Source organism: Rhagoletis zephyria, unplaced genomic scaffold (assembly GCF_001687245.7).
Source record: "Rhagoletis zephyria isolate East Lansing unplaced genomic scaffold, Rhagoletis_zephyria_1.1 Rzeph_scaffold_02569, whole genome shotgun sequence".
Lineage (NCBI taxonomy): Eukaryota > Metazoa > Arthropoda > Insecta > Diptera > Tephritidae > Rhagoletis > Rhagoletis zephyria.
This window is the reverse complement of record NW_016159653.1, coordinates 1-17,893: the sequence shown is the minus strand read 5'-3', so window position 1 is coordinate 17,893 and position 17,893 is coordinate 1. Positions and strand designations below refer to the sequence as shown.

The window sequence follows — 17,893 nt, the reverse complement described above, 5'->3', positions numbered from 1 at the left end:
TGAAAATACTCACATAGTGTTCATAGTGTTTCTCTGGTATCGTTTTGATAACAGCCGGCTGTATTTTGAGTGCAGGTTGCGTCTTTAGATATGTGTTAGGGCTGGCACTATGCGCAAGTAACGGTGAAACTGCAGGTGCATATCGATAGAGGCCAGCGCCTAATGGCCCAATGCCGCCAATTCCATGCGCATAGCCATTTAACAATTCACCTTGACCCTTTAGCAGTGGCAAACCCGCTGGCGCACCATATTTTAACGGTGACACATTTAAATTCGCACCAATGCCGTGTAGGGAGGATTGTGCCGCTCCGCCAAGTTTTAAAATCGGTGATAGGCCAGTGTGTCCCAAAGCTATCGCTCCATAATATGAATCACCGTGTCCGAGAGGAATCGATGAATATCCAGCTGTTAAATGCAAGAAGAAAATTAGTGACTTTTACTAATTGAAAATATTGTGCATACGTCTTAAAAAAACATATATATAAATACAATAAGGAAAAGCAGGTTAGTAGCAATATGGGTTAACTTGTTGCTTTGCCAAATATTTTCCACTACGAAGCATGCCTACGAAGAAGATCGCAAACCAATGTGTAGAGTCGAAGCTGACTCGACTAAGGCGACGTGAACGAAGAAGCGAAGCGAAGCGTTTATGCCACTTAAAAATAAAATGGACCCGACCCTGGATCTGAAGCAATACCGGCTGAGTTGTTCAAAGCCGGTGGTTAAGCACAATTTGGCTCTAGGATTGGAATTTCAATCCACAAGATGGACGATTCTGCTGTTGCCGTCAATTTCTAAGTGTTCTAACAGGGCAATTCTGGCTAAGATAGTTGCAAGTCTTTTGAAAGATAGTGCGAAGGGTAGTTTGAAAGATTTTGTTTATTCTGGCACGAAAGTCTTACAAAAGAAAGCTCCCTAGCAACTTTCATGGTAAAAAGCTCTTTCGGTAGATGTATATTATTTTACTGGCACGTCGAGCAGCGAATTTATCTTTTAAATATTTTTTTTTTTAAATATATTTTATTATTTTAAGGACAAACGTATTTATTTAGTTAATTTCATTTCATTGTATGAAACTTATTTTATGAATTTTTTAAAATACATTTCTTATTTTTTTTAATAACATTTTAGATAAAAAATAAAAAAAAATTGTTGAATAAAAAAATATATATTTTTTTAATTTCATTAAATTTTTAAAAACTTATTTTAATGGAGATTGCGATGGCTGAGTGAGCAAAGCACAGGCGTGCGATTCGAGATCTCCGAGGTTCGAAACGTTGACTCGCGAAACTGTAATATTTAATTGCATTTTTAAAATTTAATTTTCTCTTAATTTTTATATGTTATTGTTTTAAAGAGAAAACTATATATATTAATAATTTAGTTTAATTTTTGTTCCTTTTTGGGTTAAACCTTTTTAAATTTAATTTTCTTAAAATTTTAAAATTTTATTGTTATAAAAGGAAAATATTTTTTTATGTAATTTAATTTTTAGAAATTTATTTGTTTTACTCTTTCTATTTTCAATTAAAATTTTTAAGTTAATTTTCTTAAAATTTTTTGTTGTTTTAAAAAGAAAAATTTATATTATTTTGATTTATTTTGGAACGAAAAAGTACACTGAAGATGGCCCAATGCCAAACCCGGGTTGTCTCCAAAAAAAACTTGAGAATTACAAAATTTTTGGGTACCAATTTTATTTTGTTCCATTTTTGGTTAACTATTTTTTCAGAAATAATTTTTCTTTTAATTTTTAAAACTTATTTGATTTAATTTTCTGTTTTTAAATTTAATTTTTTTATATTTAATTTTCTTTAAATTTGTAGCTTTTATTGTTTTAAAAAGAAAAGTATATAATTTTTGATTTATTTTTTAACGAAAAATTACACTGCACAACGCCGAAACCGGTTTGTCTCCAAACCAAATTTTAGATGGAATGACGGAAATTCGTTAAAAAAAAATCGTCTTACAACCCTGCCGGAAAAATTAACCAACAGCAACAAATATATTTTTTTATTCAATTTAATTATTAGAAAACTTATTGCCAATAGCCAGAATTACGCTAAGACCTCCTCGTTAGCAGATCTTTCAATTAGTCTTTAGAAAGAGAGAAAAGAGCTTTCAAGATAGTTGATAGCAAAGAGAATTGTCTTACGAAAGAGTTTTGTCTTTCGTTAGACTGTGGTGAGTTGAAAGAAAGTTGCCAGAATTGCCCTGCAAATATTGCATATAAGGTCCTAACGGCGATTCTGTACAAAAGGCTAGACCTAGTAAATCTACTATTGATCAGATTTTTAACCGTGGAAAAGACCCTCATCAACTTTTCATTTCTCATAGCTCGAAGAAAAACTGTCTTGAGGCAAAATTAAATTACAACTTTATAGCTCAGTAGAAATTGGTTTAATCATAGAATCATCAGTTGTAGAAGCTATCCGAAAATCTTAGACGCCAAGAAGAAACTCGAACAAAGCTAAGCAGATGGGCTGAGCCATATCGCCTTAGAGCGGTGATGTGCATTAGCTTGCCCGCGAGCATCCGGTTCCCACCACCGCCTTAGCGTAAACCTAAAAAAAAAAAAAATTATGACCTTTAAGGACAGGAATATAGTCCCCAGCTTTGAATCACCAAACCGAATGATATAATCCCACGAATATCTATCTGCTTTTTGGAAAGACGTGAGGTCTTAACTCAAAAGTTGTACCCTGGATGCATACTGGCGTGGTACGTTCGATCATATGAGATGGTACCCTGACCGCGTTGGAGTGCCGAACTTTAGATTATGGGGCGTAAAACACTTTTGAATATAAGTAGCAATCAGTTCGAAGTAGATTTAGTTTGGGACCCTAGTCACCGTATTATTTTACTTGAAATGAGACTACTGATGAATTAGCCAGTAAGGGTTCAATAGTGAGCTGACTTTGCCAGGCTAGAAACGATTTTTAGTAGACACTGACCGGCAAACAGCCAATCTAGAAGGCTGGGTATCGCCTATAATGAATGCTGCAGAAGCTGCTGGAACGAAAACGAACTGGAAATAGGCGAGCAACTGCTTTATAAATGTCTTGCCTTTATGAGGAGCTGGAATACCGTATTAGAAACAAATCAGTTAATTTTGTTTGCGAGATCTGTCGGATAAAAGCTGCCACAGCATATGCCGCTGTTATAACTCTCATTAAAAGCTATTTAGTCGCACAATTTCTTGCAGGGTATTTTCAGCTGAGCGACTACATATGCCTACACGGAAGTGTAGAAGCGTTATACTGGATTTCCACTGGGCACTAAATGACAACAATTTGAATGACAAAGTTCGGCATTAAAAATGAACGTGTCATTACGTTAGTAAAAAGGGTCTTAAGACTGTACCCTTACGGCAAATTTTAAATGGCACAAATTTGTTGTAATTCATCGGCCGGTGGAAATTCGGCATTATTAGTGGAAGGCTGTTGGAACGATAATAGCTGGTTTCACGAAAGCAATTTAATGGAAAAATTATTATTTTTTATTTGAATTTGATAATATGAAAACTGATGGAAGAGAAAAAAATATTTCTCACTTAACTTGCTAGAGAAACCGACAGTTAATATTACAGCATTTATTTAAAAATTAATATTTAAGGCCTTGCCAATAAAGGTTAGACAATCAGTTCATGGTGTTTTAGTAATTCTTTCTTTATTGCTGTATCTTAAAAAATTGTACATAGATGGGAAAAGCGCTAAATTAGGGGTTTGTCTTTTTTGCATGATAGCAATTGTTTTGCGTAAGTCGATTTAGGCACTTTTTTCCTTCACGCCACAAAAATATGAAGTGAGCAATTTACATGCAAGCTATTAAGGAACTTGAGGAAATATTAGAAAGAGGTTAGTCATTTTTTTCAAGGACAATTAATGGGTTATCAAATCTGGGTCATGGCCATCAATTAATCAGGTTTTAATAAGGATATTAGCCATGTATGCAGTTATATGTAAGAATATGTATTTTACTTGTCGTTAACGGTGCTGAAGCGGAATAGCTCAAACTTGATTTGCCCAAAGTGGAATGCGCCAAATTCGCTACTAAAGGAATTGGTTGTTGATGGAGGAGCGCTTCATTGGATACGTATTTACCCAAACCAATACTACCAGGTGCAGTATGGGCCGTATACGCACTGATACCTGATTTACCAGCTGAACTCGAGTATTGATGTGAGATCGCGCTGCCTGTTGATAACTTGGCCAAACCAACTGCACCAGCACCAGCAGAGTGGATCGATGCTATGCCCGGCGAGGCATATGCGCCTACTTTTGCTATCGCAGGGCTAGATATGATGGGCGTAATAGCCGCCGGCGCTGAGTAGGGTGTTATTTTGCTCAGTGCAACAGCAGGCTTGGAGACGTATTGATGCGAAACAGAACCACTAGAACCACCATAACCAGTGCTGGAGTGGATGGATGTTACACCTGGAAGTGGATAAGTCGTCGATTTCGTGATGCTGAGAGCAGGTGGTAGGTAAGCTTTGGGCGCGCTAATGACTGGAGTTGTTAGTGTAGCAGCTTGACTGGCAAAGAGCAGCGACTTTGATGGCGTCGAAACTTGTTGATGGGAAATGGCACCGCCGCTGGCATATTTTATAGACTCACCACTCGAAACTCCCAGACCTGAGGTGTAATGTGTAACAGCGGGTGCTGCGTAAGTGGCCACTTTAGCCAGTGGAACTGAGGAATAGCCGACCGTTTGCAAAGGTTTGGACACATATTGATGCGAAACTGCGCCACCGCTTGCATATTTCACTGACTGAGATCCTGAATGTATGGACCCTAAGCCAGAGCCTGAAGAGTATTGCGTGACAAGAGGGCCTACGGCAACTGGTGCGACAGCAGCGACTTTTGTTATGGTGGGGGTGGCATAAGCGAGCGGTTGTAGAGGTTTTGAAATCTGCTGATGTGAAACAGCGCCACTGCCATGAATAGATGAAACGGCGGAGCCGGTAGCATAGCTACCATGTTGTGATATCCCAAGGCCGGTGGAATATTGTGACACTGCGGGTGCGGCATATGTTGCCAACTTTGTAACTGCCGGGACTGCAACTGCTGGAACTTTTGCTATTGACGCAGGCGCATAACTAACTGGTTGTAAAGGTTTCGAAACATACTGGTGCGAAACTGCGCCACTACTGCCATATTTGATTGACTGTGCACCGGCGTGTATAGACGCAGAGGCTGAAGGATACTGAGCTACGACTGGCGCCACAGCAGCCACTTTGGTAACCGCTGGAGCTGCATATGCCACAGGCTGAAGCGGTTTAGAAACGTATTGATGTGAAACAGCGCCGCCGCTGGATAATCCATGACCTGAGGAATAACTTGAGCTTTGCTGCGAGACACCAAGGCCAGAAGAATACTGTGTAATTGCTGGCGCGGCATAAGTGGCTACCTTAGTGACAGCGGGAACTGCGAGCGTTGGTACCTTTGCTATAGGCGCAGCCGCGTAGCTCACCGTCTGTACAGGCTTGGACACGTATTGATGTGAAACAGCACCGCCGCTGGATAATCCATGACCTGAGGAATAACTTGAGCTTTGCTGCGAAACACCAAGGCCAGAAGAATACTGTGTAATTGCGGGCGCTGCATAAGTGGCTACCTTAGTGACAGCGGGAACTGCAAGCGTTGGTACCTTTGCTATAGGCGCAGCCGCGTAGCTCACCGTCTGTACAGGCTTGGACACGTATTGATGTGAAACAGCGCCGCCACTGGATAATCCATGACCTGAGGAATAACTTGAGCTTTGCTGGGAAACTCCAAGGCCAGAAGAATACTGTGTAATTGCGGGCGCTGCATAAGTGGCTACCTTAGTAACAGCGGGAACTGCAAGCGTTGGTACCTTTGCTATAGGCGCAGCCGCGTAGCTCACCGTCTGTACAGGCTTGGACACGTATTGATGGGAAACAGCGCCACCGTTTGCATATTTCACTGATTGAGATCCCGAATGAATAGATGACAGACCTGAGCCTGATGTGTACTGCGTGAGCACAGGCGCTGCAATTGGTGCCACGGCAGCGACCTTGGTTACAGCAGGCGCTGAATAAGTCAACGTTTGTATAGGCTTGGAAATCTGCTGATGCGACACAGCGCCCGAGGCGCCATAGGCTCCGTAATTGCTGACAATTTTAGACAAGCCGTGACCAGACGAGTATTGCGTGAGCGTAGGCGCAGCGACAGCGGGTATGGCCAAGGGCGCTATCTTAGCCACCGGCGCTGCGGCGTAACTAACCGTTTGCAAAGGTTTCGAAACATACTGATGCGAAACTGCGCCACCACCTGAGTATTTGACAGACTCCGCGCCGGTATGAATAGCTGTCAAAGCTGGTTTTAAAACGGGTGTTATAACAGCTATTTTGGATACCGTAGGTGCAGAATAAGTTATGGTCTGTATGGGTTTGGAAACGTGTTGATGTGAAATGGCGCCACCGGCGTAGCCGTGCCCTGATGTAGCGTACCCACCGAGCTGCGAAAGTCCGAGTCCAGAAGAATACTGAGTAATTGCGGGTGCAGCATAAGCTTCCAATTTACTTACGGCCGGTATGACGGCAGCAGGTATTTTAGCCACCGGCGCTGCGGCATAGCTTACCGGTTGCAAAGGCTTCGAAACGTATTGATGTGAAACTGCAGCAGCGCTTGAATACTTTATAGATTCCGATCCTGAATGGGTGGAAGATAGACCGACGCCTGAAGAGTATTGTGTAATAGTTGGCGCAACTAGTGGTGCAACAGCGGCGACCTTAGTTATCGCAGGCGCCGAGTAAGTCTGCACAAGCGGTTGTATGGGTTTCGAAATTTGTTGATGTGAAACTGCGCTACTGGAAAATCCATGGCCCGAAGAATACTGTGCCACAGCAGGCGCAGCGTAAGTGGCTACCTTAGATACAGCGGGTAGAGCAATAGCTGGCAGTTTCGCTACCGGTGCAGCTGCATAGCTGATCGGTTGTAGTGGTTTTGAAACGTACTGATGCGACACTGCGCCACCACTTGCGTACTTCAGCGTCTGACCACCGCCGACGGCGTGGAGCGACGATAGAGCGGATGGTCCGGTCGAGTAGTGTGTAAGCGCTGGTGCCACGAGTGGTGTTGCTATGGGAGCGACTTTAACCGCACTTGGACTGGCATAACTGACTGCTTGTATTGGCTTTGAAACATACTGATGAGAAACTGCGCCACTGGCACCATACTTTTCGCTACTACTGCTCGAATGCACTGCCACGGCGGCGGAGGGGTATTGCGCTATCGCTGGCGCAAGTGCTGGCCCGGCAACTGCTGGAAGGTACGTTGCTGCGGGTAGTGGCTTTGAAATTTGCTGCTGAGAATACGCACCACCTGTGGCATACTTTGAGTAATCGGCGCCAGCAAGAATATTTTTAACAGCTGGTGCTATGTAGGCGGGAGCTGGCGCGGCATATGACTCCACTTTGGCGACTGAAGGGGCGACGAGGGTTGGAATCTTTTGTATAGCCGGTGCGACATAGCTAATTTGTTGTAACGGCCTTGAAACATGCTGATGTGACACCGCGCCACTGCCGCTACTGGAAAGATAGGTGCTGCTTAGTTGCGGCGCATACGAGTAAGAGCCGAGTGGTTCAGCTGTTTTGGCCGTCAATAAATTTCCATCTAATTTAGTCAGCGATGTGGCGGCTAGCGAATTTATCAACTTAGGATTGTAGGGCGCGCCATAGGATATGGCGGCGGGCCCATATGGTGCGACATATGGGGAAGTTTTCGAGATCGTTGGACTGGATTGATAGTATGCGTAAGCAGATGATTCATATTCGGCGCTTTTCGAAATAGCAGGCGATGGCAGGCTTGGTAGGCTGGTGTACGTCTTGGCTAAGCCAGGCGATGTCAAGGGGGCTGCTACTGCCGGCAGATATTGTCTGGAAATAGCGGGCGTAAGCAAATTTTTCAATTCTGGTGTTTTGAGTGGCTGATCGGCGTATGTGATGCCACCACCTTTTGTTGCTAGATTTGTTGACAATTGCAGCAGTTTTTCACTATGTGCGGCCTGCGATAGTCCGACTCCGCTTTCATAATATGATTCTGATGATTTCTCTGTATCAACATTGAGATATCCACTGCCCAAGTGGCCTGACAATTGCAACGGTATTTTATATTTAGCTCTGGCGGGCGCTACTGACAGCTGCACTTTTGGCGGAGGGTAGGCATAGCCACCTGACGCAGCGAGCACGCAATCTGGGATGACAATTGGTTCTGAACTAGCCCACACTGTGCTACAAAAGCACAATAATGCTAATGGAATCTGAAAGTGGAAATATTGATATTGGTTAAGTTTTTTATATGGATGCTGCGAGTATACTTGTACTTATGAAATTTATTTAATTTATAAGACACTGCGCTGACATGCAGTTTTTCGATTTCCAACTGGTGTTATGCTGTATTAAAAACGCTCTAATTTGTAATACTTCTATTACTTTTCGAAGAAGTTTGTGTTTGTACCAGGGAGCGTAACAGTTACAACTTTTATTAAAAAAATCGCTCTTCAACAGTTATTTTTTGACTTTTATTTAATTACTCATTAAATAACCTTTCTGACTTTTATTTTATAAATCAAAAATAACTACTATTTTTGATTTTAATCTAAATAATCTGCAAATAACAGTTATTTTTGATTTTTAAATTATATGTCTTAGAAGACTTTTGATTGATCCTTCCTCAATAACTGTTATGTAAGACATATAACATAGAGATCAAAAATAATTATTATTTTGGATTTATAATATAAAAATCAAAATAAATTGTTATTTTTTTTTAATTTTGCATAAAAAATGCAAATAAAAATTTTTATTCAAATTTGAGTCACGATGAAAAAAGAAATCGATTTTTATGTAAGTATCACTTAGTTGCAGAACATTTCCTTCGTAGTGAATTTTTCCATGCCAGTTTTCATCAATAACTGTTATGTTCGGTCCTTGGGTACACGAAAGAAAATTTAAAACGAAGTTCGAAAATTCAAAATCACACAATAACGGGGATTTTCCAAGTTTTTTTTCTAAATTTCTCAAATTCTATTATAGTCACAAAAATGGTTCTGGTCTCGTTTTAGGGGTGATATTTGGGGCTACATAAAAAATTTCGAAAAAGAAAAAAATTACAGAATTTTGAAATGTAAAAAACTCGTAAAAGCCTAAACATAGCGGTCAAACATTTTTTTATACAATACCTCTAACTACATAAGCTTGAGAGATCCAGAGGTTTCCAAAGGGTTTTTAATTATATGAATTCTTTAACTTTGAAAAAAAATTATCTTTTCGCAATCTCTAAATTAAAAATAAATTTAAATTAAGTAAAAATTATTTAACATAACTTTATGCAGAGTATGCAAAAACATTTTTTTTCGTCTTTCAAGAATTGATATTGAAAATTTCAGGATCTTTTCATATCAGTTATTTTTTATAAATTTTTGCTTTTATGATTTATGATTATTTAAATTTTTTTATTTTTCCTTTAAAGGCCCAAATATCAGCTTTGAAACGAGAGCAGAACCTTTTTGTAACTATGATAGTTTTTGTGATATTCAAAAAATAAGCGAAATTGTTAAATTTGGAGTTTTGCATAAACGGAATAAATGTTTAAATTTTTTTCTTCGGCAGAATTTTGTTATATGATAAAAGAAAGTTCTGACAAAAATTAATCCAAATCAAGACTGATCAATTCCAACCATTCAACAATTCGGTAAAAATATCTAAAGCATTGGTAACTCTTTTTTTTGTAGTTTTTTTACGATCTTAAAAGTAATAATTACACATATGTAAATAGTAAAAAAATCAAGAAAATTTCATTTCTGCTCGGCTGGATGATGTGCTGAAAAATACTAACATCACCGTTATCCAATGGACGGGACAAAGTAAGAAATAAGTTGCCATATAAGGGAGCGCTAATTCGGTGTCGAGACGTTCAAAGTTCTCAGATACTCAAGTACATCATTTAAAATTAATGGGAATTTTAATTAGGGATAGATATCGGGACTCACGGGATCCGCGGTACAAATGTGAAAAGCGTCGGGAAGAGCGGGTCCGAATCCTCAAAAATTAGTGTCGGAATTAATGGGATCGGGATTGAGTATTTTAGTCCCATGCCCCTATAGAATACATATGTATATATAAAATCTAATTAATTGGTTTTATGAAAAACACGGAATATTAAAAAAAAAACTGTGGACTGGAACGTATACTAATTTTCAACCGAATAATAATTTACATAAACCCGAAATTCTATCAAAGTCGACGCACTTAATAAACTTGGTACGGAAAATCTATTCGTTTAAAATTATTCAAATCAGACTAAAATTACAACGCTTCCGAATAACGGTAAATTTCAGAAATACGAAAAGTCCGATATTTCAATAAATGAGGAAGTTAATTGACTCCAAGTTACATAGTTACAAAAATCTCTTAACAATAAATAAGACCGCTACATAGTTTTAGGAATTGGGCGTGGCGTCTAACTCAGCATAATAGAGAAAATGTTTGAAAGCGGGAAAAACACCCCTGCTTATTATGCAAAGGTATATAGTTTAGAGAAAATTTAAACGATAATATTTGATAACTGTGTCGGATATCTAAAGTTCGGTTTCGCCCGTACTTATACTTCTTTACTTATTGGTTTTATTTTCACTTTCAAATGTTATTTTATCTTCCTTATTTTTATTTTTATTTTTATTGACATTTTTAATTAAATTTTTATTTTAATTTAAATTAAAAATTTTATTTATTTTTATTTTTTTATTTTTTTATTATTTTTGTAAGTTAAAAGGTCCTTTCGTGTACTGTATACTTGGTTTATTTTTTTATTTTTTAAATTTAACCCAATAAATAGCATAGCACAATTTTAGTTACACTTTTCGAAAACCCACTATACAAAATGATCTCATACAATTTTCTAGATTGTGCTCATATTTTCTTCTTTCAATTATAAAAGAGTATAATTTTTTCATCACGTCATTTCATATGTATGTATACAAACTTGTATGTATTCAGCCACCTCCATTTAAGGTTATGTCCAGTATAAACAATAGAATATTTTCACTGCTCTATATTGTTCTTAGCATCACACACACACACACATACCTACACACCAAATGATTACTACAAGTATGCTTGTCGTTTCACTCACCTTCATGCTCTTGTTTCGTTTTTGTTGTTGTTGTTTTTTTGATATAATAAACTTAATAAAAAAACACTGTTAATTAATAAAATATTCTTTCGAAGTCTTCGATTTAACTACATGTTAAGGTCCTTATCACACATTGGACATTTACTGGCACTTTTTTGTTATGTAATTTTTATCCTTTACACACACACATATCCAAGGTTGTTGTTTAGTTGCTGTTTGCTGGCTGTTCGATAGAGGGCGGGCGGGCGCGCGTGCGTGCGTATCCTTTTGCAATGGGCGTTAACGATTTGAAGTGTGGTGCTCCAACGAACTGGAGCGTCGCGAAACACTACCAGCCAACAAGGCCCTATTGTCGTTTATATACGGTCAATGTGGTCCCCAAACGATCACAGACAGCATCAGCTGCAGCAACGATAGTGACAGTGGCAGCGGCAGCGGCAACGGCACGACGACGACGCTGATGGCTACGACAGTGGCAACAAAAATAGGCGATTTATCCAAAAAGGCTGTGTGTGACAAGCAGTGCGAGATTGTAATTGCATGCATGTTGTAAACGTATGTATGTATGTATGCACACAATGGCATGAATTAAAAAATTATGAATTCGCAAAAAGGCGAAGCAAGCATGCGCCAAAACGTTTATTTGCTGCACTACAACAACTACAACAATTGTTGCCTCTAACGACTATTGGTTGGTTGGTTGGTTGCGTCGGCGCAGTGCACTTTACCAGCTTTTAGTTTGTTTATTGGCGTTGTCGCTTGCTATAGTTTGACTTGTGTTCTCTATTAAGTAGTAAAAAGCTTTGTAAAAAATAATAAAATAAAACGAGTGCACGATTTTTTGGCAACCGAACATGCGTAGCTGCTGCGCCGATACGGGTGCGTTTAGTTGCGTAGTTTTTTGGCGTCGTCGTCGTAGTTGCTGTTGTTGTTGTTTGTGGTGGCATGTTGAAGTTTTGGTGTTTGAGCGCTTATGCCCCACCTTCGCGAGCACTGACAGACTGATGCAAAATACATAAATATTTGTATGCATATATACCTACTATACATATGTACATATGTGTGTATGAATATTCGCGAATATGCATAAATCGCATTCATACATATGTACGTATATATGTATATAGTAAATGCATTTACCACAATATATTCTAGGAGCGTTTTCTTGCCTAAAGCTAATTAGAAAATTGATAATAACCACATTAACGCATATACATACATATTTTGCATATGTATGAATTAGCTGCTGGGAAATCATCAACTCGCGATTAGGGACTAGACTTTAAAATTTTTATTATTTTTTTTTTTTTAAATTGTAAAAGTAATAAAATATGAATTATTTAATTTTTACATTTAAATATTTGAATAACTGATTGATTAATGACGATGCAATGTAGCAAAAAAAACTAAAACTTATGTTGACCCTGCCGAAACATTCGATCCAATGGGGTACAAACATACATTCAACTAACTGAGAAAGGGAACTGTCACCAAAGTTCACTATAGTCCCCTCCAACAAAAAGAAAGAAAGAAAGTCTATTCTAAACTAAATCCACATTGAGACGCACGAAAAATTGATTTATCGCAAGAGGCGTAGTATCAAGTGATAACTCTGGACAAAAGATTCAACTGGAACTCAAATTTCAAAGCTGTTTTCTAACAGACAAAATCGTCGGCTGAGTGGAAGATCGCGCTATTTCAGAATTTGGTTCAAAAACGCCCTGTCTCAGTTGTCGCTCCAAAAACGCCCTATCTCAACATATTTTCAATATATTTTCAGTTGAGATAGTTTCTTGAACCAAATTCTGAGATAGGGCGTTCATTAAACATTTGCTGAGATGGGGCGTTTTTGAACCAAATTCTGAAATTGGCCGTTTTCGAACCGACAGCCGAGATAGGGAGATCATCGACTCAGCCGTCGAAATGCTCTCAAAATTTTCCTCAAATGCGCTACAAGTTTTTTGCAATTTCTCACGCGCCGCTGCCTGTGGTTTAAAATTGGCATTTTGTCTTCATAATTCACTGGAGTCTTAATTTTTTCACTCAATTTGATTAATTTTTTCTTAATGGAAGCTAATAGAATTCGCAAGAGACCAGTGGTGCCCGATTTTTGAATTTTTGTTTATTTGTATTACATTTTTTTTAGCGCAAAATGCAAAAAAGTAGCAAAACTAGTCGAAAGCTATTGTAGGGTTCTTTCACAACAAACAAAAAAAGATAAAAAAAAAATTCAAACGTAAAAAAATGTTCACCAAAAAAAAAAAAAAATAAATTTGGAGTTTCTAGAAAAATGTTGGGTTTTTAGATCAACAAATTTCAGTATAATAAAGTGAAATTTGCAAGTGGCTAAGAGATGGCGTCGATTTTTAATAATTTTTTTCGCTAACATTTTGAGCATGCTAAATGGAAAATAAAAGCGTTTGCATATTAAAAATCTTAGCCACTTCATTATAATTAAATTTAATGATCTATAAAACTGCATAACCAAAATTTGTATAGAAACAAAAAAAAAATAAGTTTTGGTGAACATTTAATTTTTTTATTGTTTTTCGTTTTGGGAGAACCCCACAATTATTTCCAATTAGTGTTTACTATGTAACTTTTATTAACTGGAACATAGAATCGATTTTCTTCAAATTTGCTACTTTTCTACTTTTTCTGCAATTTGTACTAAAAAATTAAATACAAACAAATAAAAATTCAAAAATCGGGCCCACATGGTCTCTTGCAAATTTTATTAGCTTTAATTAAAACAAAAAAAAAAATTAATCAAATTGGGAGAAAAATCAAGGCTCCAGTGAATTGTAAATACAAAATACCCATTTTGAACCACTGTGCGCTGGTTTTCATGATATATATATGTGACCAATTCCATCTCAATTCCATTCCAAATCATGCAACCCAACTGCACCTATCTCTCCGAATTACTCGAAATTTTTGTACATTATTCTACTCGGAAAATAAGCGCACACGTATTTTTTTATTTGCCGATATCATCAAAAATTCACGTATTAAAATTAAAATTAAAATTAAAATTAAAATTAAAATTAAAATTAAAATTAAAATTAAAATTAAAATTAAGATTAAAATTAAAGTTAAAATTACGGTTAAGATTAAGAATAAGATTACTAAGAACAAGATTAAGATTATTACTAAGATTAAGATTAGAATTAAAATTAAGGTTAAGATTTAGATTAACATTTGGGTAAAGATTAATATTGGGAATAAGATTGTGACTAATAAGAAGAATAAGTTCCTGTTCAGTCGCGGATGAGCTCCATTTTGGAAGTTGTTATTCTGTGGCCTAGGATTAGGAATCAGTGTAAAGATTTATTCCTAACTAGAACTGTGAATTTGGTCTGTGGGTAGGCAGTGTTCGTCCGACACCATCATGTACTCGAGGCCCGTACTCATTAAAAGTATCGAACAGAACACTCGATGCTACTCAAAGTATCGCTCCTTGTGTCCAAAAGTGGTCAGACCAAAATATTTGAGTTTAATCATCGTTTACAGGAAACTATAGTTCCTGCCTTAGAAAACAGTCGTTAACAAGTAACCGAATAAACTTCATTCCAGCTTAGAAATAGCTGTAAAATGAACCCAACTTTTGAGATTGGGTTATATGAAAGTGCTAAAACAAGAGACGAAGTAACTGCAAAATATTATAAGTACTTGGTAGAGGTACTCGAGTATGTACATTCATGTTTGTATGTGCTTCTAAGTACTGCTATCGGAACATCACTAGGGGTAGGGTAGTGTCGCAATTTTGTCGGGCTGTGTAATTCAAACGCATGAAATTCATCCACTTACCTTTTAGTATGCAACATTTTTTATTGGTATTTTACAATAATTAATCTGTGGTCTTAATCCCCTTATCCAGCTGATAATTAAATTAAAAAAAATTCAAATAAAAATGCATACATGTACCCCATACAATCCATATTTACAAACTAACCACAAAATTCGATTATGTACATGAGTACATACATACATATCAACTGGCTTACCATTCTTTGGTAATCGAAAAATTGCAGTGCTTGCTCATAGAGATTTAAGTGCAAATGACTGCGTAACTTCACTCATATACAACATACTACGAGTGCACATGTATGTATGTATGTAGGTACTTTGCCGGTGTTATCTTTGTGGGATAGCAAAATTTATGTATGCAAGTTTAAATAACGTAACAAACATATGTATGTATGAACTTATGATCTCATAGTTTCACTTTATTGGCATTCGATGGCCACATTTTCACGTTTAAAATTGTGTGCGTGTGTGCAAATGTGCGTGTGTGTGTGCGATTTTATGTTACGAATGTTACTCCTATAAATTTCAATAAAAGAAACATTAAACCGAAGTCCGAAATTTCGTCATGCAAATCGATATGAATATATAATTTGGCGTTGGTCTGCTTTTCTATGTAACTTTGGACGTAGGAATGCCTACATATATGTACGAGTAGCTATGTATGTATGATTGCATGTTGCTGTTGCATATGCCGAGAGTGTTATAGATAGTAGTGCTTGTTGTTGTTAAGTACGACAGGCTGTTTTCATAGTCTTACATAATTAAAGAGATGCAGTTTTTCTCCTATGGCGCATTGCAGTTCGCATCAAAGTTGCAGGAGGCTAAAGGCGCAGTCGCCACGCTGAAGCTGGGGCGCGCATGCGTGCGTGCGTGCGTGCGTGTGTCAAAACTACGAGTGTGTATGTACATAAAACCACGCCAAGGCATGTTAGACTGCGACTGCGGCTGCGTGCTAGAGTCAGCACTAAGCCAAATGGCATGTAAATCGAATTGAGTCGAAATGAACTGAACTGAACTGAACTGAACTAAACTTGTTCAAAAGTAGGTTACGCTTATTTTAGTTTATTTCGATTGGAATACAGAAATTAAAATTCAATCAAATTGCAAAACAACGCGTTGCAGGACACTGAACTGCTCTGTTAAGCCACTGTACGCAAGTACGCACAAATGTTTGACAGGGAAAAATGTACGACAAATCTTGTGTATCTGCATGGCCGAATAGTTTAAGCTGCGCTAGGTGTCACCTAAGCCTAGATAGATGTATGTATGTATGTATGTAAAAATATCTAGATTGTTCATAGTATGTGTTCATTACGTCGTTCGTACTGTATGCGTCTCTAATCTGCGGGAGCAAATCACTCTGGTCGATCGGGGCGACGCGACGTTGAATTATCAAACGTGTTTAGGTATATTCAATTAACGTCCGAAATGAATAAGCAAATGAAATCGATATTCAATTCGTATTCGAGCGAAAAACGAATTTTTCTTTAGACAATATCTTAATATGTGTATCAGCATTGAATTGCACAGCATTGCTGCGCGTTACCAGATCTCTGTTCTTCAGCAAATATCTACCAACAGCTACGCATGCTTTTTTAACTGTTCAATTCTACAAAGCCGCAGATACACACATTTGCATGTGAATTTAGAGCAACTTGCTGAGTTGACCACGACATGCGGTGGATTCCATTTTGGCTTGCCTTTCACTTATTCTTGGCCATAAGTTATACTTATTTATTTTCATGTAGGCATTTGGACTTAGTTTTTCGTCAATTGTGACATAATCGCCTTAACGGTTTTGATTGGCTTTAAAAATGGACACAGACATATTAAAATTGGAATCGACAACTAAAATAGAATCCTTCTCGGCTTTTAACAGCAAACTCTACAAACAGATACTAGAACCCGCATGAAAGACATTCATCATTTGTGGCACACGTCTATAATTTCAAACATATCTGGTTGTACGGTAGATTTGAGATGCAATACATAAAAAAGTGCTAAGGACAACAAAATAGCGAGTACGGAAAATATATAAAGTATTTACTATAATTTCTGAGTATGCTGAAATTTCTGTAGACTGAATCGGTTAGGTTCATTTGTACGGCTGGATGATGTCCTCAGGAAGATTAAGACTGACACCACCGCCTTCTTAGCGAATAAGACGACTGCTAGAGGGATCAAATCGATCGCCTGAATTCGCATAAAAGTGAGATACCTCAACATCTTGCTCATTTGTGCCCACGCCCTAACCCGACCACGTTAGAGAAACACCAGGCGTCCGTATCCGCAATTTCAATAACAGGAAGGCAAGGAAACTTAAAACGCTAGGTTCAACAGATGCGCACCCGTCTCACTACAACAGAACATTTACAACTAGCAACGCTATGAAATGTCAACGTCGAAGAGCTGAAAATCACAACAGACATCCAGAATTCTTCAATAAGGAGATATATGCGAGCAGTGGATCCACATTTTCGCCGCTCCTTTAGTATCAAAGAGCAAATGTGTCACCTGCAGGGTTACACTACGGTCGGATGCAACTTGGAATGCGTCAAATCAGGACAGAGAGCTGAAGAGCTTGAAAGGTTGGCCAATAAGAAGACAGCCCGAAAATACCATTCCACGCGGTTGAATCGTAACAGTATTGAATTCATTATAGAAGATAGACCCCGAGCTTTTGATGTACCCCACTGCTGACGTTGATGGTTTACCAGCCGAGCTACTCAAGTGCGGAGAGAAGTAAAATCCTCTAAGCTATAAAAACTACAGTCTTTGAATCGCCTTTCATTCCGTGCTTGTTGCAGTGTAGAAGCATGGGTAATGACAGCAATTGATGAGGCGGCCTTTGAAGCATTAGTACCGCGATTCGCTGGAATGATCATGTCCTACGCAGTGACGTAAACGCTCCAGCGTTGCAAGTATTC

The 17,893-nt window shown here is 38.1% G+C and overlaps 1 protein-coding gene across 1 annotated transcript in view; it reads right to left on the bottom strand.

Annotated features, from left to right (window-relative positions):
* Positions 1-11,180, bottom strand: part of Cpr76Bd (Cuticular protein 76Bd) — a 21,303-nt gene extending 10,123 nt beyond the window's left edge. Inside the window, exons 1-8 of the mRNA XM_017621742.1 lie at positions 11,157-11,180; positions 7,421-8,283; positions 5,792-7,216; positions 5,617-5,758; positions 5,517-5,556; positions 5,361-5,426; positions 3,981-5,195; positions 14-405 (exon numbers count right to left, since the gene is read on the bottom strand). Of these exons, the coding sequence (XP_017477231.1) occupies positions 14-405; positions 3,981-5,195; positions 5,361-5,426; positions 5,517-5,556; positions 5,617-5,758; positions 5,792-7,216; positions 7,421-8,283; positions 11,157-11,162 (4,149 nt within the window). The 5' untranslated portion in view covers positions 11,163-11,180. The remainder of the gene's footprint in view (positions 1-13; positions 406-3,980; positions 5,196-5,360; positions 5,427-5,516; positions 5,557-5,616; positions 5,759-5,791; positions 7,217-7,420; positions 8,284-11,156) is intronic.
* Between the last annotated feature and the right edge of the window lie 6,713 nt (positions 11,181-17,893).